At 40.9% G+C, this 27,648-nt stretch overlaps 1 protein-coding gene across 2 annotated transcripts in view; it reads left to right on the top strand.

The window, feature by feature from the left end:
• Positions 1–10,904: 10,904 nt before the first annotated feature.
• PTPN12 (protein tyrosine phosphatase non-receptor type 12) overlaps positions 10,905–27,648 on the top strand; it is a 113,686-nt gene continuing 96,942 nt past the window's right edge. The window contains exons 1-2 of one of the 2 annotated variants that reach the window (XM_061582104.1): positions 10,905–11,096; positions 11,244–11,358. In XM_061582104.1, the coding sequence (XP_061438088.1) occupies positions 11,260–11,358 (99 nt within the window). In that variant the 5' untranslated portion in view covers positions 10,905–11,096; positions 11,244–11,259. Of the gene's footprint in view, positions 11,097–11,243; positions 11,359–24,008; positions 24,116–27,648 lie in introns of those variants that run through there. The other variant, XM_061582105.1, reaches the window with a different exon arrangement.

Raw genomic sequence — 27,648 nt, forward strand, 5'->3', positions numbered from 1 at the left:
AGTAACTCAATATCAAATTACAAGAGGAAAAATTATCAGAACTTAGGATCATAGTGATAAGTGCCAGTTTTGACTGTTGGCATGATGAATGCTGCAAAGTTCCCTAAAAGCAGGAACATCTGGAACTTTTGTCACTTGTGGGGTTCAGTCCTCAGCACACACTGGAATCCCATGGGATTTATTTTTGAGTAAATGTGCACAGGTCTGTTAAGTGAGAAGTATGGGCCTGAGAAGTAAGTGAGAAGTATTGATTAGTCTGAGAAATGCATTCTTATAGTAACTATTCAGCAATCACTTCCTAAGCAGAAGATTCACAGAAGGTCTGAATACTGATTAACAACTGTATTGTAAAGTGATGTTTTACCACATGGTCTTATCAGAAAGAACACTTCTGACCAATATTTTTAATAACGCCCACTGCTGTTTTGTACATAAATGCCGTAATGTTCAATGATGGTATAACATTGTTAAGAGCTATGATGAGCCAAATAGCTGTTATTTATACCAATAGATGTCATCTGTCCAGTTAACTTGTTCTTGTGCATGAAGCTTAATATGGAAACATGGGTTCCTTGCCTCCCTGCTACTCTTACAGTTGCCTGGCATAAAACTCATGTCTGTGCAATGTTCACTACAGGGGTGTAATGTGCTCTCTGTTCCTCCTTCCCATCTGTATATGGAGACATTTTCACGTGAACCATGACATTTTCTTCCTTTGATGCATTTTGTAATGTACTGAGATAATTTTCTATACACTAAATGGGCAGATTTTGACCATTTGATAGAAGAGATTAGGAATGCCCCAGGCATTAATCAACTAGCGAGTGATTTTAGCACCCTAACATACTGAGCAACTGATAAGTTGCACTGGGAATGCAATACACACCCAGCCTATAACAAGCACGTTGGAGAGGTATTCCTAACTTTATTCACAAAGCGACAGCTCCACTTTATTTTGCACTATTCATACCTCCTCTGGAGTGCTGTGTCCAGTTCTGGGTGCTGCACTTTATGAAGGTTGGAGACACATTAGAACAGGTTTAGAGGAACTTGACAAAGATGGGCAGTGTTATAGAAAACAAGTCCTATAAGGTTAAAAGAACTCTGTATCTATAGCCTTAGACAAGAGAAGAGAAGACTGAGAGAAACATGATAGCACTCTCTTCAGATTCCTGGAGAACCATCACATGGAAAAGGGAAAAAACTTTCTGCTCCAGAGAGGTTAAAGCACATTTAGCGCTATGGCTTCCCCCAAAGAATCCTGGGTAATGTAGTTTAAGAGTGTTGGGAATGGTAGCTCTGTGAGGGGTAAACTGAAGTTGCCAGGATTCTTTAGGGGAAGCCACGTGCTTTAAATATATGGTGTGGATGTGATAGATCTAATGGGCTTAAGTTACAGGAGGGTAGATTTGGGTTGAAAGTTGGGAGAAACTGAATGGTAAGACAATGGAACAAATTACCTGGAGGAGTGGTGGGCTCTTCTTTACCGGAAGTATTTAAAGCAGAGGCTGGACAGACATCTACTGGGAGATATTTGAGTTCTGTATTTTATGCATTGAGTAGGACACATGGACTAGATGGCTCACAAGACTCCCTCCCACTCTAAGATGTTGCTCTACTGTGCTCCTAGTTACTCTGATGGCAGGGCTTTAATTTTTATCTATTTATTTTATTTATTATTAGGTTTATGTACTGCCGTTCCACCCAGTAGGAGCCCAGGGCGGCATTTCATTTGCAATGAATAAGGAGAGTACCTCACTCACATCTGTACAGTGAGCTACATTTCTGAGTACTGATAAACAAGTGTGGTCAGAGGTACACGGTCAAAAAGCCACTGCAACTGGGGTTTATAACACCAGTGATAATACCACTGTTTGTGTGTGTGTGTTTGAGAGAGAGAGAGAATCTTGAGTTCTTTATCATAGTTAAGAACTGGTCAGAAATACTTCTACATTTGGACCTACCTGGAGAAGGTATTAATCTCATGAGCGTTATATTCATGCAGTGTTGTGAAGATCTGCAGGGGAGAACCTCCGGCTGCTCTTTTAAGAAGGCCCCAATCTGCCTCTAAAGGAACCAGGGCTGCTACAACTCAGTCAGCCCAGCCAAGAAAAGGGTGGGGCAAGGTGTAGATGCTACTACCAAGGCCAGTAAAAAAGCAGCTATTGGGCTGTATAAACTCAGGAGATCATTCCTATCATAGATGGACCAAGCTTAGTGGGGCCAGGCTGAACTTCTGATGTCTACAGCTGTTGTCACTGGAGAGGGCCCATGCACTCGGCACAGAAAAAGGCAAGGTAGAACTCACTAAGAAGGAGTTGCTGTTGCTTTGAGAGCATGTGGGAGTTGGGACTGCATTGCCTAGGGAAGGGAGTGTGAGACTGGGGGCCAAAGCCCAATAAAACTGGAGTTACTGCACTGTTTTCTCTTCAGCTGGGGCTCTTATTTAAGCATATCCCCCCTGGATCACTGGGCATTCAAAATGCTACACCCCCAGGACAGACTCACAAGTGTAACTTATTTCTTAATTTTGCTCTGCTTTTGTGATGCACTTAATTGAAGAGCATCCCTTTTATGTGATGGGCAGAGCAGTCCTGTACCTACTGGGCCAGACATGTACCTGCTGTTTACGCACTGCCTGACTAGAGCTTGCTTGCCCATGGTTGTGGGAAAGGCAAAGTAACACCACATGTAGTATGGTGATTGTGTTTACAGCACAGCATCCAGGATTGGGGGGGGATCTGGAAAGGCAAAGACAGATGTCTGGGTTTTCAAACATTTGCTGCCACAGGGCTCCTGTGCCTTGGAAGTTGCTTGACAACTGGTGTGGTGTCCCTTATGGTTCCCATTTCATGCTGAGGAAAGAGTGTTGGGCAACATACAATATTCAAGAATGGCAAAGAGGTGAGAGGCATGAAATATAGTCATCGCACTTACACTTTGCAGAAACCATTTTCCCTGTTCCATGCTTACCTGAGTGGGGGGCTCTGTCCTGGCATCTCCAGTTGTTGGAATGGAGGGGTGATTACCTGTGTGTGAAGAATAGTGGTTCCCCTGTGTGTGAGGGATACTGCTCCCTGCTTCTGGTATGTGCCTATGTCTGTAGGAGAAGGGTTATTGGATTACAGTTTAGATGAGACACGGAATTCACATATGACAGGATGAGGGAAGAGATGGAAGACAGACACAACAGTTCTATATCACAGCATATGTGGTGCTCTGTCCTGGCAGCCCCAGTTGTTGGAGTTGGGTTGGGTATTGGAAGTTTGTGTCTGAAGTCCTAAGACAGGTTGCCCCTTAGGGTTCTAGGCAGAGCATGATAGTAACATGCTTAAGTCTCTAGCTCAGCCTTTCCCAACCAGTGTGCCTCCAGATGTTGTTGGACCACAGCTCCCATCTTTCCTGACCATTGACAATGCTGGCTGAGGATGATGGGAGTTGTGGTCCAACAACATCTGGAGGCACACTGGTTGGGAAAGGCTGCCCTAGCTAGTGTTCTGGAGAGATGCTATTTTTGTACCAAGTACCTTTTCCATAGTTTCCTCTTGTGAGCTTTTGTTTGGTATGAGGCTAGGGAAATATAGTTCCATACTCTGTGGCACTTGCCTTATATGAGTTGTGGTCTCCCTGTTTGGGGGTTACATATTGGTTGTAGCTTGCTGTGATGGTGTGCCAAGATGCTTCATATTCTTTGCTCTATCATGTGTATAGCAGCCTGGCTGATACAGGACATTTTAAAAAAACAATTGTTCTCTACTGAAGTCAGTTAAAGAGAAATTCCTTGTACTAGGTCTAGGGCTAGTGCACAGTTGCTGTGGATTGAAGGAGTACAAGATAGAGCATCAGTGTGCCACCCTCCATTTTGGCTGTTATGACGGTATATTTGTCATGGTGGCAGAGTATCTGGCTTTCTGCCAGCAAAGATGGGTTCCCTCCAAATCCTGAAGCAGCCTTTGCCAACCTGGTGCCCTCCAGACATTTTGGACTACAATTCTCATCAGCCCTAACTAGAGCAGCCAGATTGCTGGGAAGTGTAGTTCAAAATATATGAGGGCACTAGGTTGGCAAAGCCTGTATAGGATTTCACTCTAAAATATAAAGTTCTAATCTTGCTGTATGTAGCCTTTGGACTACAGTCATACTCCTTTTAATTGTTTTTATGTCTTGCATTTGTGCACAATAATACTGTAATACATTACCTTATTCTTGTGCAGTCATCATCTCTCCCAACTTTTTAGGCAATATGTTTATTTTTAAATGAAAATTCTGGATAGGAAAGTTGTTCAGTTTATATCCTGGTTCCATTTCCTGTTTACATCAAACAGTTTTGCATCATCCCCATCATGTCACCTGGCTTCTTTGGAAGTCAGGGTGTATTTCCTTCCTCTCCTCAAATAGTCATTGTGACACAGCTGAGCTATTGTATTGCAGAGAAAGAAATCTAGATACCCATTTGCTTGTTGTAGTGTTATTTAATCTGAAGTGTAGCAAAAGGTTGTAGACAGTAGAAACTACTAGGGGCTCACATCCATTTATTTTCCAGTTAAATACTAATCAATAAATTATTTCATTTATTTTAGTATTTTTAGGGCAAAGCTGACAAGGCAGCTTACATAAAACATAAAAATACAATTATACATAGTCATAAAATACAGTGTCATAATTAACATAAAATAACAATTTAAAACAGCAGTACAATCCAGTAAGGCTAGCATCATACATTGTGAATTGGCAAAACACATAAAGAAATTAAAAATCAGCAGGCCCATAGAACCTTTTCACGAAAGCAACTAAAAATAAAAGGGTCTACAGAATGTTTAAAGCTGTATTGATGGAAATATGCACTGCACTTGGGAGGAGCTCCATTAAGTGTGGGGTCTCTAACAAATAGGCCCTTCATCTTTTGACCTCACTGGGAGCTGGCAGGTCTATGAGCAAGGTCTTAGAAACAGATCGTAAGGACAAACCTTAATAGAGCTGTGTACTGTACATTTATGTTCGATAAGACACTATGTTTGCAATCCTATATGCATATCTGGAAATTACACACTGAATTCAACTGAATTCTTCCAAATAAGTCAACATGGCCAGGATCAAGAAGCAGTGGGGCAGTACATGCCCCAAACCTTGAAAAGAATATCTATATCTAGGAATTAAAACTTCTGGGTTTGAGATACAAGCAATATGAAATGACACACATAATATACTTTATACATAATGTGATTGCATTTGTACAGAAATATATGTATAGTAGTAGTTGGTGAACTTTAATGTTCATGTGGCTTCAGTTTAAAAAAACACCTGTTTTTATCTCTTCCTATCTCCTGATCTACCTAGAGATTGTTTCAAATCTTGCCAACCTGGCTGGAATGTATAGGTGAGTTGTGTAGTGTGGCAGTTAAGAGTTTGAGCTGTGAGCCTGCTAGGAATTTTGGCTAGTATTTTTGTGTTTGGTATATTCCACTAATGGAAAACAACAGCAAAATCTTCCCCCTACATTAAGATTTAAAAGGTGTTGCAGTCTGGCACCTAAGAGTGAGATGGGCTGAGAAAAAAAAATATAACCCTGTGCAGTGTGCAATGAAGTTGTGTCTGGGTTCCGCCCTGTCTAGACCTGAAATGTGGGGTCTCCTCAGAGTGGGAGCAGGAACCCTCCAGTAGCACCAGTAATCATGGGGAGCTGTTGAATCCAGACATCCCCACCCCAGGACCAGAGGCCTACATACCAGTTGCCTAGATTTCTGGTTGGTTCTCAGATGCCCATCACCCCCACTGCTGTAGGAGCAAGGAGATACTGAGCCAGGCAGCAACTTCAGGGCTGCCAGCAAAGTGCCTGGCTAGCTGTACATAGGGCTTCTTGGGAGGTGGGGAAAGCACGTGTAAGCAACTGCCCAGATTGGAGGCTTGCTGAGAGCCAGGAAGGGGTGGAGCCTCAAGCTCCTATATAAACTCTCAGTCCAAGCTGCTTCACTGCTATAGGAGTTGACATAGTGTACTTGGAGTTTCAAAAAGCTTTCGACAAGGAACTTCATCAATGACTCCTGAGTAAGATTAGGAGAGGAGAGGTTTTCTTATGGATCAGGAACTGGCTAGGAAACAGAAAGCAGAGGACAGGAATCAATGGACAGTTCTCCCAGTGGAGGGATGTGGAAAGTGGAGTCCCCGAAGGACTGGTTGTGGGACCTGTACTTTCTAACTTGTTCATAAATGATGTAGACTTAGAAGTGAGCAGTGAGCTGGCCAAGTTTCCTGATATTAAATTGTTCAGGGTCATTAAAAGAAAAAGGGATTACAAAAAATTCAAAAAGGATCCAAATTGAGTGAATGGGTGAACTGAGTGAAATGCCTTTCAGTGTAAACAAATGCAAAGTGATTCATGTTGTGGCAAAAAATCTTAATTTCACATATCCACTCATGGGGTCTGAACTGGTGGTGACTGACCAAGAATGAGGACTTGGGTTCATTGTGACTAACTCAATAAATATGTTGACCCATTGTGTGGCAGCAGTGAAAAAGGCAAACTCCATGCTAGGGATGATTAGGAAAGGAACTGAGAATAAAATTGCTGATATCATAATGCCATTATACAAATCTATGAATGAATGAATTATTTATTTTGGTCATAGACCAGCAAGTATAGAAATCTATGGTGTGACTGCATTTGGAGTACTGTGTACAATTCTGGTCACCTCAACTCAAAAACGATATTGTAGACTTGGAAAAGGTTCAGAAAAGGGCAACCAAAATTATTAAGGGGATGGAGTAACTCCCCTGTGAGGAAAGGTTGCAGCATTTGAGACAAAGGTGAGTAAGAGGTGACATGATAAAAGGTTATAAAATTATGCATGGCATGGAGAATGTGGATAGTTAAGTTTTTATTCCTTTCTCTTAACACTAGAACCTGTGGACATCCAATGAAGCTGAATGCTGGAAGATTGAGGACAGAAAATGAAGTACTTCTTTATGCAGCCTGTAGTTAAACTATGGAATTCACTCACACAAGAGGCAGTGATGGCTACCAACTTAGATGGCTTTAAAAATGGATTAGACAAATTCATGGAAGGTAAGATTATTAGTGACTACTAGCCATGATGGCTATGCTCTGCCTTCACAGTCAGAGTAGTATGCTTCTGAATACCAATTGCTGGAAACTGCAGGACGGAAGAGAGTGCTCTTGCGCTCAGCTCCTGCTTGTGGTCTTTCCGTAGTTACCTGGTTGACCACTGTGAGAACAGGATGCTGGACTAGATGGGCCACTGGTCTGATTCAACAGGCTCTTCTTATGTTCTTAATGGCTCTCTTAGGGCTTATCCAAACGGAGCGGGATAATCCATGGTTTCCATATTCGGTTTGTCATCTGATAGTCCTCACTTTGCCTTTTAGTTCACTCTTTCCCAATTAAAAAAAAATGCTTTTTTGCACCCGCACCCGCAGCAGTAAGACCCCTACATTCTTTTTGCTTTTTCCAAGCTCCGCCTCCAAAACCTCCCCCTATCAACCAATTGGTCAGCAAAAAAATTAGGTATGCTCCTCTCCCCCTTTGCAACAAGCACAATATGGCTGTAAAGGAGTTCTTGCCTCGGCAGGAAAATGTATGCTTTTCTGCCTTTATTGATATTTAAGGAGATACACACGCTGGCAATTGCACTTATTTCTCCAAAAAAGCAAGAAATGTGTCATCCCCCTCCTTCTCCCTTTCCTTCCCACCAGAATGAAATTGACGAAGCTTTCCAGAGCAGGCTTGAAACCTACCAGAAGCCCTTCTCTTGTTTGTATTTGCCATATTACACTTAAAGGAATGTATGCTTTTCTGATTTGAAGCAAAACCCCCAGCAAATACAATGAAATTGACATAGCTTTTGGGGAGACAGGCTGAAACCAACCATCCCCCTTTCTCACTTGCTGTGCATTGCAGATCTCACCCAGAGTGGTTGCCCAGTTTGCAGGCTGGCAAAAAATAAAATGCATCTGCGCAGTAGTTGCAGACCCCCCAACACCCCACCATTGCGATGATTGGTTTAATTTTCCCGGGCTTATTCTCGCACATGCGCAAAAGTGCAGATACGTGATTGGCTGGAATGAGGAGAAGGGACAAGGGGAAACGCCCAAGAACCGCCCATCAGCTGTAAAGTCCGTGGTATTGCATCCTAACTCCTGAAGGCACAGCGGATGATTCCCGATTTTAAACAGCAAATCGCATTTTTGCCGATATTGCAAGGAGCGGATTTAACCCACGAAAATGCGTAACAGTGCGAGACGTCATTTGGACGACCGAAAAATAATGAACACACATAGTGGGTGTGTCACACATTTTGCAGTCGTCTGGATGAGCCCTTAGAGTGACAAACCTGCCTGAGTTAGGGCAGCTGACAAGTTTGCTCATGGCAGAGGAAGAAATCTTGTGTGCATTTAGACGGTTTAAGACTGGACTTAATGGAGTCTTACAGCCTCCCTCCTTAGATGGTAACATGCATTCCTTCACTTAAAAATATGGGGTATCAGCCCTGCTGCATTTGTGAGGTCTCCTGCTTATTGGGATCTGGAGTTCTGCTCCAAAGTCTTAACGCAGATGGCATCATTGGTTGTATGGTTCTTTCTGTACCCTCTTTCCTCCACTCTGAGAGGACACAGATGAGAAAAATCAAATGATTGGTTGACTGATACAGCACTTTTTCATTGTATTTTCTTTGTTCTCAGAGTAGGTGGAGCCCATGATGGAGGAGCTATGATAGTTTTTTTTTACAAATTGGGTGTTAGGGCCTGCAGGTCAGGGAACTAGGTAGTAACAGGCATATTTTTAAAACTTGCTTTCCAATCATGAGAGTAAGCAACCTTTTTCTAATAAACGCCCACTGAAATGGTGGGTGGGGTAGGTCAAATGTTACAACTGGTTTAAGACCTTTGCAGCACAACCATTTATTGGTAAGACTGCCATCATTTTCCTCAGAGTATTTAAGTCTGTGCAATTGCTATTAAAAGTTAGAATGAAGTTGATGTGCTAGTTCATACTACTGGAAGTCAGTTGAGTTACACAGCAGTTGCATCAAACCAGTCTGTTAAGACCACTGGTAAAGGTGAGAAAGAAAGTTAAGGGTTCATTTACTTCTAGTTTGCAAAGTCATCTCTCTGAGTGGGAGCTCAGGATTCACATGGATGGATAACAAAGGAGAAATGTAGTCTGAGAAGGAGGAAGAGAGGCTAAAAACAAACAGATAAACAAAGTTCAAGAGAGTCAGTGAGAGGTAATTAACTACAAGCAGTTGTTATACCTGTTAACTATTGGAAAATCCAAAATATGCAGGCTGATCTTATGTATATTTGCTTGAAAGCAAGTGTTGCAGATTTCAATGGGGTCAAGGCAAGGCCAAGACACATGGATTAAACAACTGATTTCTTGACACTTGATTAGTGTACGTTTGAGCACTCAGGTGACTATTAAATTTGTATCCTGCCCTCCCTCCCAAAGGAGCCAAGGGTGGCAAACAGCAAAATGTTAAAACAGTATAATACTGAAGGCTTGAAATGGCCAGCAGTAGCCTCACCCTCTTAATGCTAACCACTTCCTTCGGTCAGTATGATTGTCATCCGTCTGAAGGTGGCTATTCTTGTGTGTGCAGGGTTTTTTCTATGATGACAGCAACTCTGGGGTTTCCACTGGCCTATTCACGCTTTTGATACCATGGATATCAAATGCCTGATGACTGTGAACTGACTCAGTTGAAAAGCCTTTTACTTGGGTGATGTGAGGAAATATGAAATACTATCCATTGTATTATAGGTGTAATGATAAAATGCAGGTCATTGTCTCTTGATAAACAGGTGTGTAAACCAAGCCTTACAAGTAAAGTTGGGTAGGTTTGCAGCCATAGAGAGAACTGTCATATGTTAACAGTTATTAGTGAATATATGGTACAGATTCAGAGTATAGCCCCTTGTACTCTATAATGTGTAAACACATGTTCATTTTATTATGATTGGCTTCTGCTGTTTGCTCCCTGCACAGCCAGAGTGAAATAATAAACTTTGTTTTCAGCTTGTAACTTTATGGTACAAGGCAGAAGGTTACAAATCTGTAGCATATACCCATTATAACTTGTGAAACAACTTCTTAAGAACTGGGGCTCTAGAGTTGTTTCAAGATGCCAGATTCCAGTCCTGACTACTTTATAAAAGCATAACTGAAATACATTATAAAAAGCAACTTAAGATACTTCATGTAGTAGTGTATTTTTGTGTATGGAAGTTTAATGAGTGAAAACTGAGGAATAAAACTCACATTATACCGTATTCAATTGCCTGTTCAGATAGTGTTTAAATTAAAACCATGAGCTACACATCATGGCAAACATATGAACTTTCCTTTTTGTTAAAAAAAAGGAGAGAGATGAGCGCATGTTTTTGTACACTGTAAACCTAGAGTTAAGATTCTTGGAGCACCCAAAGCAAACCTATTTGGGAGAAAGCTTATTAACATCAAAAAGACTTGCTTCTGATTAAAGGTGTTTAGGTGCTCTAAATAAGATTACTAAATGTCCCATTTGGGGGGGGGCAGGTAGTCTCTACGCGGGAGTCCTGCTGCGTCCCGGGCACAAGACGAAACACTACATTCTGGAAGCTGAAGCCCGGATCGTTTTTGTCTCAGCAGGCAAGCTCAGTAGATCTTTCCTCCCCTTTCCTCCCTAAGACATTGGTATATCCCAATTTGTCAAGCATAGGGAAGATCTTATCCACTAATATTAGAGGTGGGAAAAGGAAGTTTCTCCAGAGGTAGGAGAGAGACGACGGATTGACAAGGAGCAAGACCAATCATGGCGGGGTTTTGATGTGAGAAGCCAATAGCGGGGTAGTATGCTCGGGAGCGGCAGATCAACACGTTGAAAGGAGGGGGAGGGAGTGGATGTCACTGTGTGTACGCCTGCGCTGAAGAAGGGCGGGGTGTGGAGTGGGAAAGTCGAGTCGTCGTCGTCGTTGTCGTCCAGTGTTCGGTGTTGGCGGCAGCGGCGGCTGCTGCTGCTGCTGCGTTAGAGAGGGAGGGGCAGGCGGCTGTGAGGGAGGAAAGAGGAGAAGAATGGAGCGGACGGCCGGGCGGCGCTGAGGTGCTGTGGGGAAGTGTTGTGTTCGGGGGGCTGTCTGAGGAGGCGGTTGAAGAAGGAGGGCCGGGGCGGCGGCGGCAGCAGCGGCGGCGGCAAGAAAGCCGGCTTGCGGGGCGGCTCCTCAGGCTGGGTCTCTCCGGCTTTACACAGGGAAGCGGGGAGGAGGATGGAGCAAGAGGAGATCCTGAAGAAATTCATCCAGCGAGTCCAGGCCATGAAGGACACCGACCACAATGGGGAGGATAACTTCGCCACCGACTTCATGGTATGCTTTGGCTTGGGGGTTGTTTGTAAAGTCTGTTGAATTCTGTCCTTTGGATTTTTTGGAGGGAGGAGGATAAGGCGGGGCTGAGCGGTAGTTAGAAAGGTCCCTTGTCAGGCGATGCTGTTGAACCCCCACAGTCGGTGTCTCCTGGAATCTAGATGCGCCCCCTCCTTCGCCATCAGGTCTGAGTGGAGGAAGCGGTGTGTGTGTGTGAAAGGAAGGGCTGCATCCTTTCTCTTTTCCTCTCAAGCATACTTCCTAGCATGAATGTCTCCCTCTGCTTTTCTATGGGTGTGTGCATGTGGTAGTGAAGATTCAGTGATGTTCGTTGCGTGTAAAGTGTGACTGCTCTTGTGTTTAGGATTTCCCCTTTTCTCTTCCGAAAATAAAAATGTAAGTAGCCCGAGGATTCCTATCTCTTCAGGATAGTAGCGGCTAACCCTAAAGGGGTATTTCTTAATCCTTTCCCCCTTCTCTCGTCAGTTCTTTTACAGTTCTACTCCAGATAGAACAGCATGTGTGTAAAATACAGTACCGAATAATTTTCTTTCTATCTGTAGTTGGATTGTAATGTCTACTTAAGCATTGGGTTTTCAGTTCCTGAACTGCAAAACCTTTGGGTGCTTTTCTTGGACTCAGTCCTCTTGCCAACATCAGTTCTGCTGTCTCCCCCCCATCATAACATTTAGTAGTATCCTCATTCTTTTATCCTTCCACAACACTTACAGCCATGTATTGTAGGTTTATCTCTGTGCATAGATATGGCCTATAACCATATTTATCCAAATGTCTCATTACATATCTCTCTTCATTTTATGTCACTTATCTGGCTGGCTGCTGCTGGTTAACAATTTTTAAAGAAATGCAGCTTCTTATAAAGATTAATATAACCATTTTACATAGTTGACCCAAATGCTCTTCCTTCCTTGTAATTCTAACTAGAAATATCAGTGTGCTCCTTCAGTTCATATTGTTCTGTTGGCTTAGGGTAAAAGCTTCTGTTTCAGCTCTGGCTGAGTTGATGGCTTAAGAGAAAAAAAAAATTCTGATGCAAGTGACAAATAAGGGGTTGCCTGAAATACAGGGAGGTGGCTACAGGATATTGCGAAAGACCAAGGGGCTGTTGAAAGTTGTTTCAGGTCTGAGGCATGGAAGAGGAAGTGGACTTTAGGAAGCTGTTTCCTCTTCCCGGATGGGGAGGCAAAGGAAAGAGGAATGGCTCTTCTGGCTGAAAGGGTTCTATTGTTCCTGAGGTAAATAGAAAAGGATTTGAAAAGAGGTGAAACCCTGTGTGTTTTACTCAACTTGAAGTACATTCTGCAAGGTGTTAAACTTCACTATTTGGGGATATCTGTTGCTTAAAGCTGAGTGTAAATACGTGTTCAGTCACAGTTCTTGTATTTTTTGTATTGAACACAAAATGTGTAAATATTAAAATTTGCTCTGAAATGCCAAATAAATGAGATTAGAGATTGCATCCAGTTAACAGAGCAGTAGTGGTCTTATAAAGAACTTATCAAATCTGTTACTGGAATACATAGACATTGGTCTAGATCTTAACTTTGTGCTTACTAGTTAAGTGCATGATATTGAAAAAGAGGACTTGGACTGCTGCTACTGTCTCTTTCCTGAATTTATACAGCAACAAGAAATGAAAGTGCTAAAAAAGGGGAGGGAGGAGAATTTGGTTACAGATCTGATGCTTGCTTTAGTACTAGAAATGTACTGTAGTAAAAAAATGCTTTAAAGTAGTTAATATTATGGATTTTTCCAAAACAAGACTCTTCCTTTTAAGTGATCTGCCACTGGAATAAAATAACACTACTTTCAAATTACACCAAAACAACTTCTGGATTGAGATGTGGAGATGGAGGGCAAATTATTTGTATACTACCTTTCAGTCAGTTTATTTCCAGGATGTTGTTCACAACAAAATAGCTTTGGTAATAGTATATGGGCTGTACATAGGATTGCATTTTCCAAGCTAGTATAGGTTTCCTTCGACCAAATCTAATCTCTTCAATTCTAATTCTCCTTCCCCATGTGCTGCCTGTGACACTCTTGTCCAAACATTCCTCATTTAATCGTTTTTCTCTAAAGGTTTACAAAACGCTGTGCTTTCTGACTTCTATTTTACTCTTCCCTTAAGACGATTCTTTCATCTTTCCTACTTCCTTTTGGGTAGGGATGGCTAACTGTGGCCCTCCAGATGTTGTTGCATTGAATCTCCCATCAGCCCCAGCCAGCATAGCCAGTTGTCAGGGAATATGGCAATCGTGATTCAGCAACATCTGGAGGACCAGAGGTTAGCCAGCTTTGCTGCGGAGGCTCCAGAAGGAAAGTTCCCTGGTCCCTCATTTCTCTGACCTTGTAAATAAAGAGAAGCTTGTTAATTTTTACAGCTTCTTTTCTATCCCAGCTTCTGATGTCCAAACCTATACCTCAGATTGGTTTGCTAACATCTCTCCCTGAATGTAACATCGTCATTTGAAACTGAAAATGGGAAAGGTAGAATCCTTAATCCACAAAAGCTTTGACCCAAGTCATCTCCCCAACTCTCCTGAAACTATTTTGGCTGTTTATGTCTCATCTGAGGCATGAAATATTGGCGCTGACTTACTAGTATTCTATACTGTCATGTAGTTAATAAACCTTGGTTTTGTCTTTTTCAACATCTCCAAGAGCAATTTCAAGTTTTGTTCATGTTTTTGTTTTAGATTACTGTACCCTTACTATAGCTCCTCACTGTGGTCAGTTCAGAATACCTTTGGTAAAGTTGTCTCTTTCTGCTGTTGGTATCATCCCACTCCTGTTTCCTACAGGGCTGGCTCATGACTTTTATGCCATGGATGAATTAAAACCTTGCTGCATATCTTGCACTGAGCAGCCTAACAATAGTGCATTACATAGTCAAGGGCTGAGTGAGATACTTTTCTCAACTTAATTTTTAATGTCTCACTTTACTGCTTCCCCTGTACAACTCTGTCTCCTGGGCAGCAAGTATATATCAAAAGGTTCCCGATATTGCCTCTGGAATCCAGGGGGTATCATTCAGGCAACAAGCTGTTAATTTGCTTCTGTGCACCTCCTCCATGATGAATGCAGGTAATGGCTCTTTCCAAGATATATACATAGCTGAGGCAGGTGACCCAGGATTTTTTGTACCAAGGCAGTTGCTTAGTTATTTCTGCTTGGGCTATCATTGGCTCCTTGCTTAATATGACATCAAACTGAAGCTTATAATCATGATTTCTTCATTGGCTTCCTTTACACACCATGCTTTTTCTGCTTGGTGCAAGTTAACCTACTGTGTGCTGCCTTTCCTTCATCTTAATGGGTATTTTCATCTGTATGTAATTTTTTTTAAAGAGGTTGAAGGACTGAGGTACCAGAAGAAAGCCAGCGAGGAAAAGGTTGTAAAAGATTTTAGAAAAAGTTACGGTGGGAAAGATCTTTGCTTTTAGGAGTGAGAACGGTATAAGCAAAAGGTTGGTTTCACTGGAATACAAACTACAAACAGTGGAGTGAAAATGCCAGAAGCCAGACTTTGTGGTTGAAGGAGAGAGTTAAGATGGTAGAAGTGAACAGCACACTTTTTATTTTTATTATTATTATGGTTCATTTCTATGCTGCCTTTTGGCCAAAAGGCCCTCAAGGCGGTTTACAAAAAATAAACACAAATATAGAAATACATATTAATAAAAACAGTACAATTTACAAAAAACAATAAGGTAATAACATTATTAAAAAGTAGCAGTACAACTTTGGGTCATAGCCAACATAGCACTAAGTTAAAGTCACTTAGCAATATGCTTGTTCCACTAGAGCAGTGGTTCTTAACCTGGGGTGCGCAATACTTTTTCTAGGGGTGTGAGGCATTGTTCAAGAGATTTTAAAAACTCTCATTTATCTTACCTAAGTTAGGCTAAAACACACATTACAATAAAATAAAATGATTGGTATTTTTTCAGGGGGTGCGAGAGCATATTTTGGAAATCCAAGGGGTGCTGGCAGTGGAAAAGGTTAAGAACCACTGTACTAGAGAAATGATTTGTGCCAGTGGTACGCTGCTGTGTATGAGAATACACAAGCATTTTACTGGTAAATTGGTTGCACAATAGATTGCGCAGTCCGTTGTGCAACAAGTTTCTCATAGCACAACTGCTGGTTGGATTCCTCTATTGTGCAGCATTAAAGCTTGCTGTTGCATTCGCAGATAGAAAACGTTGGATACAGCCCTTTGTTCTTACAAGCCACTTCAAACTTGCCAACATAAATGCCAAAAAGTCTATACATTTCTCTTAATTCTTCTATGGTTACCAACTCCAGGTTCAGAAAGCTAGGATGAGCAGACCAAGAGCGTCCTCACCATCAGTTCACAGAGCAGTTTCAGCTTTTGCTGTACTCTAGCGACAACAACTGGAATGATTATCTCAGCTGGGATGTAGAATTCAGGAGTTAGACGGTAAAAGGAACAGATGAGATTAGCCAAGATTAGAAGATGAGGGGTCAAGGGGTAGTTCTTGAAAATGGCGCATATGGCAGCATGTTTGAACTTGGTGTGGATGAAGCCTGAAGAGAGGAATATGTTAGTGAAAGGATGGAAGTTGAGCAAACGCGTGGGGGTAATAGTGGAAAATACAGTGATTGGAAGGGAGTATGTGTGGATGGCAGTGGTCATTTCATTGTGTTGAGACAATTATTTTAATTTAGGTATTTATATACCATGTAATCAGAATTTCTAAGCAGTGTTAAAATGTTTTAAAAAACTATACAAAGAATAAGAACAATTAAAATTCATCATACAAACAGGAAACTACCTTAAAATCCCTGCTGAAATAGGAAAGTGTTTGTCAAGTGCCTGAAGTTCAGTAGGGAGGAGGCCTGTCTAATCTCAATCAGAAGGGAGTTCCACAGAATTGGCCCCACAATCTTGAATGTACAGCTTTTGCTAGTTACTAGACATGCCTCTGAACCATGATTCAGACCACTAACAGACTCCTCCAAAGATCTTGGTGATTGGGCAGGGATAAAAGGGATTGTTGTTATGTGCCTTCAAATCAATTACGACTTATGGCGACCCTTTGAATCGGCGACCTCCAATAGCATCTGTTGTGAACCACCCTGTTCAGATCTTGTAATTTCAGGTCTGTGGTTTCCTTTGTGCAATCAATCCATCTCTTGTTTGGCCTTCCTCTTTTTCTACTCCCTTCTGTTTTTCCCAGCATTATTGTCTTTTCTAGTGAACCATATTGTCTCATTATGTGTCCAAAGTACGATAACCTCAGTTACATCATTTTAGCTTCTAGTGATAGTTCTGGTTTAATTTGTTCTAACACCCAATTATTTGTCTTTTTCACAGTCCATGGTATGCGCAAAGCTCTCCTCCAACACCACATATCAAAGGAGTTGATTTTTGTCTTATCCGCTTTTTTCACCGTCCAACTCTCACATCCATATGTAGAGATCGGGAATACCATGGTCTGAGTGATCCTGACTTAATGTTCAGTGATACATCTTTGCATTTGAGGAGGTTGCCCTCCCTAGTCCTAGTCTTCTTCTGATTTCTCGACTGTTGTCTCCATTTTGGTTTATGACTGTGCCAAGGTATTGATATAATCCTTGATAAATTCAGTGTCCTCGTCAACTTTAAAGTTACATAAATCTTCTGTTGTCATTACTTTAGTCTTTTTGACATTCAGCTGTAGTCCTGCTTTTGTGCTTTTCTCTTTAACTTCCATCAACATTAGTTTCAAATCATTACTGGTTTCTGCTAGTAGTATGATATTGTCTGCATATCTTAAATTATTGATATTTCTCCCTCCAATTTTCACACCTCTTTCATCTTGGTCCAGTCCCACTTTCTGTATATGTTGTAGGGTGATAAAATACACCCGTCTCACACCCTTTCTGATGGGGAACCAGATGCGGTGGCACCCCCATTTCTTTTAAAGCATTCCATAGTTTTTCATGATCTACACAGTCAAAGGATTTGCTGTACTCTATAAAGCACAGGGTGATATTCTTCTGAAATTCCTTGGTCCGTTCCATTATCCAATATATGTTTGTGACGTGATCTCTGGTGCCTCTTCCTTTTCTAAATCCAGCTTGGACGTCTGACATTTCTTGCTCCATATATGGTAAGAGCCTTTGTTGTAGAATTTTGAGCATTATTTTACTTGCATGGGATATTAAGGCAATAGTTCAGTAATTACTGCAATCCCTGGGATTCCGTTTCTTTGGAATTGGTATGTATATTGAATGCTTCCAGTCTGTGGGCCATTGTTTAATTTTCCATATTTGTTGACAACTTTTTTTCAATTTGGACAGATTCAGTCTCAGTAGCTTGTAGCAACTCTATTGGTATGCCATCTATTCCTGGTGATTTGTTTCTTCCAAGTATTTTAAGAGCAGCTTTCACCTCACATTCTAAAATTTCTGGTTATTCATCATACGGTTCCTCCATGAATGAATCTGTCATTCTCGCATCTCTTTTATAGTGTTCTTTAGTGTATTGCTTCCATCTTCCTTTTATTTCATCTCAGTCAGTCAAAAAGGGATTAGGTGATGCTTAAAGTATCCTAGACCCAAATTGTTAGGAGCCTTGTAAAGTAATATAAGAATCTTGAATCTGGCCCGGTAACAGTATGGTCAGCCAGTCCAAGCTTATAAGTACCAGAGATAGAAGCTGGCAGTAGTTTGCCCCCATTAACAGTCTAGCCACAGTATTTTGCACCAGCTGGAGCTTCCAGGCCATGTGCAAGGATAGCCCCACATAGAGCATACTTCAGTTATCAAGTCTTGACGTTACCAATGCATGAATCACTATGGCCAGTCTATCCCTGTCCAAGAATAGCCATAGTTGGTGAAAAGCACTCCTAGCCACTGAGGCTACCTGAGATGCTAGTGCCAGAAATGGATCTAAGAGAACCGCCAGAAGAGGGAGAGAGCTTCAGACTTACAATAGGAAAAAGCAAGGTTCTTGGTGGAATGAGCCCCCACCCTGGGCTCCTACTGGGAGGAAGGGCAGGATATAAATAAATAAATGTGGGGAGAAGGGCTGGCCTTAATTAAGCATTAAGGCTCTTGAGGATTGTTGGTAATGCATGCATATCAGGATGGTATAGTAATATTTGGCCTGATAAATAGCAGTAAAAGAGATCATTAAATTAAGTGAGCAAAAATTAGCCAGGTCTTTTGATGTCTTCTAAAATGGTTCAGTAGCCACAGACTATGAGCAGAGAACAAATGGAGGGAATAACCCAGGGCTCAGAATAAATGGAGGGAATGGTTTGGTGAAACAATGAAGCAAACAAGAGTTGAGGATGCAACAGCGTTAAAAGTAGAAACTCTAGAATCTGAGGCAGAATAAGGAAAGTGGGTTAGAGGGGCAAGGTTTCAGAGAACCACTGTAGATCACAGAAGTGAGATTCTCTCAGAGGGAGAAGTTGAGAGTCAGCCCCCTTTGTCCCGTTCATGCCAATGGCAGAAGAGGGAAATTCAAGTGTCGTTAAGGAGGAGCCAACGATTTCACATGAAAACCCAGGCTTCTTAGGGAGGCACAGAGTGTGTGTTTCTTTGCTGCGTCACCATTGGAGTGCTGCAGAATCATGCTTAGTCAGAGTTAGTCAGGGCAAAGTTCCTAGAAAGCATAGTTAGGAGGATAAATCGTAAAGCTTTTCATATAACTGTTACTTTAATAAAAAGAAAAAAACTCACAGAACTGAGTGAGCCTCCGTTCCTTGATTTTGGGCAGGACAGGTAGCTGCATTGTGCACTAGCTGCAGCATCCAAACAGCCTTTAGGGGCATCCCCACATAGAGTACATTACAGTACTTATTTATTAAATTTATATTCTGCCCTTCTTTCCAGAAGGAGCCCAAGCAGGAAGTTATCCAGGCATGAATTACCATGGCAAGGCTTTCTTTATTAAGGAACAGCTGTAATTGGCAAACCAACCAGAGCTGGAAGTAGACATTCCATGCCACTGATGCCACTTTGGGCCTCCAGTGACCAGTAGTACCCCCATGTTACACACATGTTGGAAGAAGAACAGACTGTGTACCCTATTTGCAGACCTGAGAACCACCAGCCCATAACCCCTCTGTCTTGTCGGGATTCACCCTCAGTTTATTGGTCCTCATCTGGCTCATTACTGCTTTAGGCTTCATTCCAGCACCTGCACAGCTTCACACACACGATTCAGATGACATGAAGAATTAGAACTGTGTTTTTGCCCACATATTTTAATGCCATGCTGCAAATAGCCTGACTCCTTCCAGTGGATTCATATAGATGCCAACAAGCATGGGGAACAAGATGGAACTATTCAGGACCTTGCAGCACAACTGCCACAGAGTTGAGCAGAAGTCCCCAATACCACTCTCTGAAAATGGACCTGCAGGTAGTAGTGGGACCACCAGTTCATTGTGTCTTCCACTCCCAAATTGTAAAGCTGATCCAGGATGGTGTGAAGCTACCAAGAGATCAAGGAAAATGAATAGGACAGTGCTCCTTTAGTCATTGTCTTGACAAATCAGCTAGGGGAACTAAGGCCATCTGTGCTGAAACTAGGCCTGGAGTCTGATTGAAATGGATGCAGATAATCTACTTCTTCCAAGCGTGTTAGAGAAGAAAGCTACAATGGGGTGATGGTGTCTGGGGATGATATACCATAAGAACACTGAGCTGTAGATGGGAATAAAAATGTACAACAGAAACTTGGAAGGTTGAAGTTATGATGGAGGAGCAATTGGGTTGGGACTGGTATGTTTTTTCCAGAAAAATGCGAAGGTAGTCATAAGGGTGAGAGGGCAACAGTGCTGGGGAGTTTGTGAGGATTAGGAGTTGGAGGGAAGAGGTAGATTGTGGAGTAGGACTGCTTTCTATGAGAGAGCAAGGCAGCAAATGTGTGGTTGAGAGAAAGTGCATTAGGGTAGGTTTAATAATTTTGGAAACATTGCCAAAAGGTATGAAGGCAAGTAGAATGGAAATGAGAGAGAAGGATTGGGAAATGAGAGCAAAGGATGGTTGGTGTCATGAGGTGTAGCCACCAGATGGAGCAGTTGTGTCCAGATGGTCACAAAAGGCACATGGAATATGTAAATAGACTGAGTATTTTTTCTAAGACAAGTTAGTGGAAAAAATCTCTCTTTTCTAGGTCAAAGTAAAAGTAGAGCCAAATAACAGGAAGGATTCAATACTTCAGGCAGAGAACCACAGATATTTCCCCCATTGTTCTTGTGTTTTGTTTGACAACAGTAGAAGTATCCTGCTTGATTTTCAAAAAGCAGCTTGCAGTGACATTTCTGCTTGTTTTAAAAAGCCAAAAATCCTGCTAGGTTTAATGCTACATGAACAAAGCCTTAAGCTCTCCCCCCCCCTCTTTCTTTCTGTTTCATGCCTATGGTCAAAGCTTTCAGTTTTAAACAAATTATGCTTCCCCATGATATCCAGGCTTTGAACTGTGATTTGTTTAAACTGTGGTTAGTGAAAACAAGCTAGGATCAGGTCATGGCTTCTTATCCATCCTTGCTCTGAAACCACAGTTGAAACAAACCACAGTTCCAAGTTCAGATGTCATGATGAATTGCACTTAGTTTTAAAGGAGAAATCAGATCCCGCTGACTCTATCTGGTACATGAAAGAGGAGAGTGCGTATATGAAAAGGTTCACTGCAGTTTGTTCACATAGGAGGGAACCATGATTTCATTTTACATCTAAATTGGCCTGCTGTCTCTTATGCTATAGCAAAAACTTTGCTTGTCCTAATAGTAAATTACTGTAACAAGAGCTGTGTTTGGGTTCCTGCAATCAGGTTTAACTACTTAGATTTTAGAGCCTTTCAAAACCCATAACCCTGGATGAAGTTCAAAAAATGTTATATTACAGAGCCAGTTCTACTTTTATTGTATGGGCAAAATATATACCTGATTGTTATCACAGTACATCAATAATCTTCAACCGTTTGAGACCTAGAAGGCACTTTAGTCCAAACACACATTTGGGGACCCACTTTTAATCTCCCTCATATATTTGCATGGTTGTAGTGCTAGTGTTAGACTGCGATCCAGTAGTGGATCCTTACTCACCAGCTAAAGAGCAAATGGTTTAGATAATTTACTCTCTGGATTTGCATTTTGATCTCTTTGCACAGTGTTCATTTACTGTCACAATGGTAGACATTGGCACAGCTTTTTTCTGCAGTTTGTTGTATTATGCTTCTATTGTATTGTTAAACTTTATTTTTTTTATTGTGATATAGCACAGTTTAAGATAAAAGGCTGGTCTTTAGATTCCCAAATTATTATTAATCTGAATTTTTAATGGTTTCTTAACATTAGAAAGCAAATTGTTTGGCTAGCCTTATACTGGAGTCTTCAGGCTAGAAACTGAAAATGCTTACACTAGAACTAATTAATATTCAGGTCAAAACTTCACCAAAATGCATGCTTTTTAGCTTACTGATAAACAATTCTTATGGAGGTAATATGTGTGATCCTCGCAACCTATGTGATTGGGCCCTGGAGAAGAGTAGATTAATTGGATCTCTGGAAGATCTGAATAGACTTCTTATTGGAGATAGCTGAGATGTATTGCAGCGTGGCTGCCTCTGGCAACTTGGGATGCAGTTGTGTGTAGGAGTCACGATGGATTGTCCTTGGTGTCGTTTTGGATATGTGGTTCTAAAATACATTCACATTCAAAATATTTCATAGTGTTGTTGCAGAACAGTGAACTGTAGAATTCACACACTCATCCTTAACTGGAAGGCTAGAGAGTTCTTGTCACTAGGAAGAATAGAAATTAATGTCCAACATGATTATATGCTGACTAATGGTAGACCTGGAGAAGAATGGAATAAACTGCCACTTTAAGACTGTTTGCACTCCTTGTATGGGCTTCTTGTGACTGTAGTGATAGTGGCCACAGCTGTATTTTTACTGATAACAAATTGGTTTTAATAGAGTGCACAAAAACACAGGCTTGTGTGGTAGGAGCAAATGGCATGTGAGGGTAGCTGAAATAGATCTGTAAGTTTGACACCACTCAGAATTCTAGACTGACAAATGAAAATGGGTTTACCTATTTCCACATATCTTTTGTTGTGAATTTCAGTGTCCATTTTCCATCAAGGGCATGTGCTATTGAAGCTAAATGGCATGTTCCATCAGGAAAGTATGTACAGAAAATATGTTCTTGAGATTTGAAGCTGGGTGGTATTGCTCTTCGGCAGACCCATGAATTCTGAACTAAATGTTCCAGAACTTGGTACTACCTCAGAATGGAAGGAGTGAAATGCACACCATGAGATTAAATGTCCCTCCCTACACTATTGGGAATGTTTCAGGAGGGGGAGAATGGAAAAACAGCTTTTCCTTTCCTCAGAACTCCAAAACCGCCCCATGTATTGAGATAAAACACTGAAGATAAAGGCTTGCAGTCTGCACTAAAACTTAACCCTCCAGTGCTTTATAATATGGGAAGGGAAAGAGAAGAAGGGGGCTCTTCCTTCCCATTTCAAATCTTAACTGTGCTGCAAGGCTCCTGGTTCAGGCTGGAGCCCTGAATAGGAGCCCCTCCTATTGAATATACTGATCCCTGCTTGATTGTTAATCTTGAAAACAGTTTAATATACAGGAGAGGAATTCACAGTTCCAATGAATTCCAAATTACTCTGCTTGATGTCATTCAGGAGAAAGGTAAAGGGAAGACAAATTCACACCTACTAAACATGTACAGATAATGGAGCAATAACGGAAGTCTCATTTAGGTGGTAAGGGGACAAAAAGGCATCTACAGCATCCCAGATTGTGCCCTGGAATGTTTGTGGTGTAAGAAGTACCAGAGAGCTATTCCTGCACAGGCACAGAAAAGCTCATGGATTGACAGTATATAAAAGACCCTTTGCCTTGGCAAGTTGCATGCTGGAGTGAAGCTTCACAAAAGGACTTGGTAGTGGACCTGGTTGTCATGAAGTAATTTATATTTGTATCAAGTAGCCAAGCAAGTGGTTATTTGCAAGCCTGTAATAAAATGCAGAGTGTTGTTGTATAATGGTTATCTATTGGAAAGAGAACTTCAGCTGGTGACCTAGATTGCACAAAGTTTTTCATATAAGAAGCAAAAATTAATAGTTGCCTTGGTTCTAGTGCCTCCATTACAAGACCATAGAACACTTTTTCATCATGAAAAAAATTCTGTCTAGGAAAGCTGGATACACTGGTCAATGTTGAATTGTGTCATGTTACCACAAGTACTCTGGTTGGGAAGTGGTTACATGAAGAGTGGGTTAGAAATTCTCTAAAAAAACTGTGTTAAGTGACACAAAGAGGTGAATCGATGGTCAAGATAGATTGTTCAATATAACCACAGAAAACTTAGGGCCTAGCATTTGGAGACATAATTCAACATTAATTTAAGTTGCTAGCACTTCTAGCCATAAAGAGACATTGAAAATGAGTGTGTCTTGAGGTTGTTTTTTTTTTTTTTTTGCGGGGTGGAATTTCCAAAGCTAAACCAGGATTTCTAGTAAAGGACGGTTGAAAAGGTATCACAATAGATCAAACAGTGTATTACTGACAGACTGAATTTGCATACAGATAAAACAGTGGCTCTGAAGAAAACAGCATTCTTGCTTTGTTTTTTAGATGATACACCCATGTGCCACAGCAGGCATAATCTCAGATGCATTCTCTCCTGGGTGAGAGGAAGGGGGAATGCGTCTTCTAAGATGGCACCTGCCCCTGTGATTTTTGTAAGTACTTAACACCTTCTAAAAAGTCTGCCCGATGTAACTTGGGGGCACTTAAATTAATCAAGATTTTACATCGATTGGAATCTGTAGCCCTAATTTGTGGTAGTTTGACAGAGGGCCTCACTTGCACTGCTTTCTCTCTCACCACCTCTCTGCTTCCATAAGTGAATTAAGACTAAAGCATATTTAAATTTTGCCTAAAGTCTTGACTCACTGAGCATTCGGGGAAAAACTACTATTGTCAGCTACATCCCCCCCAGTCTATTTGCAATGTGGAGATCAGTAAGCATAGCTTCCAACAACTGTGTAAGTATTGAGAGTACCTGAGAAATACATTGATTACTTTAACAGGCATGGTATAAATACTAATCTTTAGTGTAAGCAGAATAAATCAATCAAAATAAAATTATACGCATAATTTAGCATAATTTAACGGTTACTGCTGGTTCTCTTGGCATGTACCTGGTCATGGTATATGAAGATGTGTTAAGGATTTGACAAAATGTGACTGCTAAGATGCGTTGCTATATTCATGCAAGTATCGCTGACTTCATTTGGATGTGAATGGTCTTAATTTTGAGAAGGATTGCAGCCCAAGGGTGTAATCAAGACCAATTTTAAAACTGAGAGGCTTACTGTTTAATGTAATTGGGTATTACAGCTAGACACATTTAGATGAGAAATATGCCTAGCAAAAGTTCCTTGCTGCATACTTGAGTGGGAGACTGTAGCATTGTTGATGCAGTTCGTGCTGCCAGCAAGAACTGTAGCGATTGTCAACCTGTATGAAGATTGACTGAGGACATCCTGCAGCAAGTATGAAACCTTACATAGTGTGTTTGGAGCTTCTTGCTTCGAAGTAGCTGATGCTACATTGGGGCTACTATAATGTAGACTAGCTTTTGTCAGACATCCCTTCCCTTCTGTGTCCTCCAAGCTTCAGATGAAAATCTGCTGAAGTGTATGTCTGTAGATACAAAACATATGTTTTACATCTGCTAAATAGCTCTGTGTTTAGTGCTAGAACTAGTTACAGCATTTAAAAAAAATAGTTGGGTATTTATAGTAATAAACAGCAGTACAAGAAGTGAAGAAATCTGATTACACATAGAGAATCCTAGCATCCAAACTAGACAGAGTGGAACAGTCTAAATGGAATTGCTTGTAGAATGGTAAACGTGAAAGGGTGCAGCACTGTATAGTATCTGAAATGGGAATGAGAACTGTATTCAGGCTGTTTAATGGCAGTAATTCCTATTAATACTATTAAAATAATGGTGGTACTTCTGGAAAAAAGTGCATTGGGATAGTGGATACCAGACAGTATGGAAAGTAATATTATCTTTCCCATTGGAGGTACTATGGACCTAGCCGGATTAGGACCTGGGTTCAAATTATTATTATTATTATTATTATTATTATTATTATTATTATTATTATTATTATTATTATTATTATTTAATTTGTATCCTGCCCTTCCTCCTAGCAGGAGTCCAGGGTGGCAAACAAAGCGCTAAAAACACTTTAAAACATCATAAAAACAGATCTTAAAATACATTAAAACGAAACAGCGTTAAAAACATTAAAAAAAACTAAAAAAGGGTTAAAAACATTATTAAAAAACATATTAAACAATTCTAACACAGACGCAGACTGGGATAGGTCTCAACCTAAAAGGCTTGTTGAAAGAGGAAAGTCTTCAAAAGGCACCGAGAAGATAGCATAGAGATGGTGCCTGCCTAATATTCAAAGGGAGGGAATTCCACAAGGCAGGTGCTGCCACATTGTAACCTTGGCAAACTCGCTGAATAACCTTGAGCAAGCACTCTGTCTTACCAGTCTTAACCTACCTCATAGGGTTTTTGTGAGGATAAAATGGAAGGGGTTGGGGAATCTTGTGTACAGCCTTGAGCTCCTTGGAAGAAAGGCAGAATATAATTGAAATGGATATATTGAACAGAAATGCCCAGCTGGAAGATGTTGTATTTTACTGAGTTAATTTATTTCCTTTAGCTCATATATTCCCTCACAATTGATTTATAGTATATTGCTCATATTGAGTCCTTATGACATTACAGATGAACCATGTGTGAGTTTCACTATGACCTATGTAGGGAATCAGTGTGGTGTGCTGATATACAATATACAGCTTACATTAAATAAAGCATCCTGTATTTTAATAGTTCAAGCATTATTCTTCTAAGTGGGAACAGAAAAACCTGAGGTCCTCTGTAGAGAGGAAAAAATAACCTATTGCTTCCATATTGGTAATTTTTCCAAGAGCTTGAACTAATGGCACTTATGAACACTTCATCAAAAGATTTTCTTAAACTGATGACTGTAGAATGGGTGACTGAGTTTAGCAGTGTTCAGGTCTGTATTATTTCATGGCATAATGTATAGGTATAGGACATAAATTTAGCTTGCTTGAAGTTGTGTAATGCTGTGCACTTCGTTTAATCCTTTACAGTGCTTGTGTTCTGCATGACCATTAACTAACTCATGAGCTGCTTGCATATATCCCTTCTACTGTTCTTACTTTGGGTTTTACTTACAGTAACTATGCTTTTTTATTTATTCTGTCAGTTTTATGTAGTTTGGATTGCCACAAATTGGCTATTGTCAAATATTCTGTGAGGCCAAGAATGCCACTGGGTAAGTGGCAGCTTACCTTTATTTCATTATGATGTCTTTTGTTAGTTGTCAGAGAAAAAGAAGTCATAATCAGTGGTAAAGGTGAATGCCCAAGTCTCCCCATGTCTTATCTTGCTTGATAAAGGAGCCATGGAACATCCCGTGTCTGATCTCATTGTCCACTTTATCTGTAAGATTAGTCATGATCCTAGAAGCAGTAGTTGAAAGAACTGAAGGTACTTGTTGAAGTAAAACTCCCAAGATGCTTCTATAAGCTAGACCTGCATTTCCAGGATAAAAACTGGAGAAGAATTGTTCGCATTTTGTAGAAACTCTTACCTTTAAGTTATAATTCATTACAGTTTTTTAAAGTTAACTTCATTGATCTGGTTCACACATTAACATTAAACCATAGTTAGAAATAAACGATGGTTTCATGCACGCAAGCAGTGTGCTCTTCCCTTTCCAAAACCTAGAAGAAACAAACCAGAGGCTGGCTTAGCAATGCATGCACACCAGTGCTTGTGATTTGGTTCTGTTTGAACTGCAAGCAGAAGTAAAGAATGAACCTTGGCTTCCAGGGAGGAATGGGGTGGATATGATGTTTAATAGCCTGCAACAATATGCTGCTTATTCATACTAAGTCATTGTTTATTTTTAAAGTTTAACAGTATGTGTGAACCAGTCTATTCCCTAATAAACGCTAACAATTTTTTGTAATTATAAGGCCTTTTAACTACTAAGGGTTTTTTGTTCTAATTAGTCTTCACTGTTTGACTAGTCAAATGCTCAGCCCTCAGGTACCCTTTTCCCAATGCTTAAAATGCAACACAATGGGATCGTTTGGGATGGAGTTTCCTAGAGCTTGGTCAGGCAAGCTGGGGCGGGAATCAGCTGTT

Source organism: Rhineura floridana, chromosome 8 (assembly GCF_030035675.1).
Source record: "Rhineura floridana isolate rRhiFlo1 chromosome 8, rRhiFlo1.hap2, whole genome shotgun sequence".
Taxonomy (NCBI): Eukaryota; Metazoa; Chordata; class Lepidosauria; order Squamata; family Rhineuridae; genus Rhineura; species Rhineura floridana.